Source organism: Bidens hawaiensis, unplaced genomic scaffold (genome assembly GCF_021521415.1).
Source record: "Bidens hawaiensis isolate Kalapana, Puna unplaced genomic scaffold, B.hawaiensis_p1.1 tig00019559_1, whole genome shotgun sequence".
Classification (NCBI taxonomy): Eukaryota; Viridiplantae; Streptophyta; class Magnoliopsida; order Asterales; family Asteraceae; genus Bidens; species Bidens hawaiensis.
Window position 1 is genome coordinate 247,292 of NW_027492972.1, and position 3,502 is coordinate 250,793.

At 41.3% G+C, this 3,502-nt stretch overlaps 1 protein-coding gene across 1 annotated transcript; it reads left to right on the top strand.

The window, feature by feature from the left end:
- The first annotated feature begins 1,479 nt into the window (after positions 1 to 1,479).
- LOC143558609 (uncharacterized) lies at positions 1,480 to 2,532 on the top strand. Its single transcript, XM_077047417.1, has one exon. The coding sequence runs from the start codon at positions 1,480 to 1,482 to the stop codon at positions 2,530 to 2,532; it is 1,053 nt and encodes a 350-aa protein (XP_076903532.1).
- Positions 2,533 to 3,502: the final 970 nt, after the last annotated feature.

Below are 3,502 nucleotides of genomic sequence, written 5' to 3' on the forward strand. Positions count from 1 at the left end.
TCAGTAAATGGGTAACTTTTGCCTTAAAATCATTTTCCAAGGTTTTAGAGAAAAGAGATGCATCTTTTACTTCATCAAGTTTAGTTATCTTCTAACCCGGATATCTGGATTTGGTATTTTGATAGCGAGGAAGGCTTCACAGTTAGTTATGTTCGTAGGTTCATAATAAAGGAATTATTTATGAATCATTCCCTTCTCATTTTCATTCATTATAAATACAATCCAACGTAATCACCATATTAGGAGATTATATTTGTACATTTAGAATAATAGTTATATACAATGTATACTATATATATCTAAGTGGGTGTTTGGGATTGCTTATTTTACCAACTTATACCTTATTAACTTTTTGAAAAATAATTTGGTGTTTGAGATTGCTTATATTGTGAGAGGAAAAGTTCCATAAGTTACACTTTTGTAACTAATTAACTTAATGAAAGGTTATAAGGAGGTAAAATAAGGAATCCCAAACACCCCCTAAGTCTACTAGTTCATTGATAATTTATTCTTCCCGTGTGTGAGAATTGTACAACGTGGTATAAGTTCATCCCACAGAAAGTTAACATTTTAGCTTGGAGAACGCCGATTAATTGAAGTCCTACTTGATCTAACTTGCTTCGTAAAGGTTTAGATGGTTCGTCAGTTTTTATCCTCGTATGATCATGAGCAGGAGTCAACGAATCATTTGATGGGTTACTGTGAGATTGTTGAAAGGTACTTGAAACGTGATCTTTAGATGGTTGGATCCGCCTTTGCAGGGTTTGAGATCGTCAGCTATTTTAAGCTCATGGATGGACTTGTTGGCCCGTTAACTAATTCCCGACCTGTTACAAGTTCGGTGACCGGGTTGGGTTAATTCCTTGATTTACCAGTTTGGTGAATTAAGGGTATTTTAGGGATTACTAATTAATGTGTATTAGAATCCGGGTTTATCTCAAATATAATGTTTAGATATAGATGAGTTTGTGTTTGTATCTAATAAGGAGTTTGAGCCTAGCTAGGATTGGTTAGGATTATATAAACCGATGTAATCAAGTTTTTGAGTAAGTTTTCTTGATCAATATAATTTGGGAGTTATCCAACTTGTTTGTTCTTTGAGTTACTGATTCATACCTGTGAATTGGTATCAGAGCTCAGATCAAGAACGAACTACGTGTGATAGCGAACCTATGGCTTTCAATTGCAACTGAGAGTTGATCAAGGTTGATCAGTTTTCAGAGAGGCAATCGAGATAGTCTACGGACCAAACAATTGATCTAGAATTACAGAATCAATTTGAACGATTAGGGCAGAACAAGCAAGTCGCATCTAATTTGTGCGATTAGGGTTCACAATCGTGAATTGATAGCGCACGTGTGGTCACGGCTGAAGTCAAAACAATCAAACAGTAATTGTTTTGATTAAAAGATCCAAGGTCTGGACCTTGAACCATCTACTCTTCTTAAGTACGGCAGAAGGCAACGGAGAAGAGGATTGATGGGGGAACCGAATAATCAAGCTGGGGTTGCGGTTAAGAAGACCAACACAGCCACGCTTCACTACCCAATGTTGAATCAAACTAATTACAAGATATGGGCCATGAAGATGAGGGCAATTCTCAACGTTCACGATGTTTGGAACATGATCGAGCCCGGGACAGGTAACGATGCCAAGAAAAATAATCCGGCAATTGAACTATTGTTCCAATCGATCCCCGAAGAATTGGTTATGCAAATCGGGAACATGACTACTGCCAAAGAGATGTGGGAAGCGGTGAAAATCCGACATCAAGGGGCAGATCGAGTAAGGGAGGCGCGACTTCAAACACTCAGCTCGGAGCTCGATGGGTTAAAGATGAAAGACTCAAGCTCAATCGATGAGTTCGCAACAAGAATATCCGGTATTGCAGCAAAATCGGCCTCACTCGGTCAAGTAATCGAAGAGTCCAAACTCGTGAAGAAATTCCTCATCGGACTACCAAGACGCCGCTTCATCCACATGGTAGCATCCATTGAACAAACTGTTGATTTAAAAACAATTACTTTTGATGATATTGTAGGTCGTTTAAAGGCGTTCGAAGAACGGATTAAAGACGAAGACGATCTAACCGAGAATCAAAGTAAATTAATGTTCAATAATTATGACACCGGGGCCAAGAGCCGATCCTACGAGTCAAATAGGGGACGCGGCAGAGGCGGGTTAAGGGGTCGAGGACGAGGGAAAGAATTAGGTAATGGCCGGGGTTCAAATAACCCAGCTCAAAACCGAACCGATGAGGGCTCGAGCTCGAAACCGAAGAAGGACAGATCACAAGTCAAACGTTTTCGGTGTGACGAATACGGACACTTCGCATCCGCGTGTCCGGAACGAAGGAGGGCCAAACGGGAGGCTAATCTTGTGAAAACCGAGGAACTCGATCCGAACCTATACATGGCACGAATCGAAGACACTGTATTCTTGGATGAAAAGAAAGTGATTCCAAGTCAATTTGAATCTGAAACGGCTGACACGTGGTATCTTGACAACGGAGCGTCAAACCACATGACATGAAATCGGTCGTATTTTTCAGAGTTAAACGAGCGGGTTTCGGGACGAGTAAAATTTGGTGACGACTCGTGTGTGGAAATAAGAGGAAAGGGGTCGATCGTGTTCACAAGCAAAACCGGTGAACACCGACTCCTAGTCGACGTCTACTACATACCGAGCCTACGAAGTAATATTATTAGCCTCGGACAAGCTACAGAGTACGGATGTGATATCCGTATGAGGTCCGACTACCTTCTCTTACATGACGGTGGAGGAAAATTAATTATGAAAGTTCAAAGTACGAAAAACCGGCTTTACGAAATCCAATTGACCGTTGGAACACCGGTTTGCCTACTTTCAAAGCTTGATGACACGACATGGTTGTGGCATGCCCGACTCGGTCATCTAAACTTCGAGTCCATGAAGTCTCTTAGCACCAAAGGAATGGTATGTGGAATCCCTAATATTTCTCATACTGCTAACATATGTGATTGTTGCTTAGTAGGAAAACAGGCTCAGAAACCATACCCGGATCAAGCTTCTTTTCGGGCTTCAAAACCGCTCGAACTGCTTCACGGGGATTTGTGTGGGCCAATAACACCGAGCACCCCAGCTAGAAATCGCTATATTTTTCTTGCTTGTGGATGATTATTCACGATACATGTGGTGTTATTTATTAAAATCAAAGGACCAAGCATTCGGGTTCTTTAAACGTTTCAAGAACGCGGTCGAAACTGACATTGGCCTCAAGGTAGGAACGCTACGAACTGATCGTGGGGGTGAATTTACATCGATCGAGTTCAATAATTGGTGTGAAAAACAAGCCCTACAAAGACAATTGACTGCCCCGTATTCGCCTCAACAAAACGGGGTTGTTGAAAGGCGAAACCGAACCGTAATCGGGACTGTCCGGTGTTTATTAAAATCGATGAAGGTTCCCCAAGAATATTGGGGAGAGGAGGAAATACACAGTGTTTACATCCTTAACCGGGTT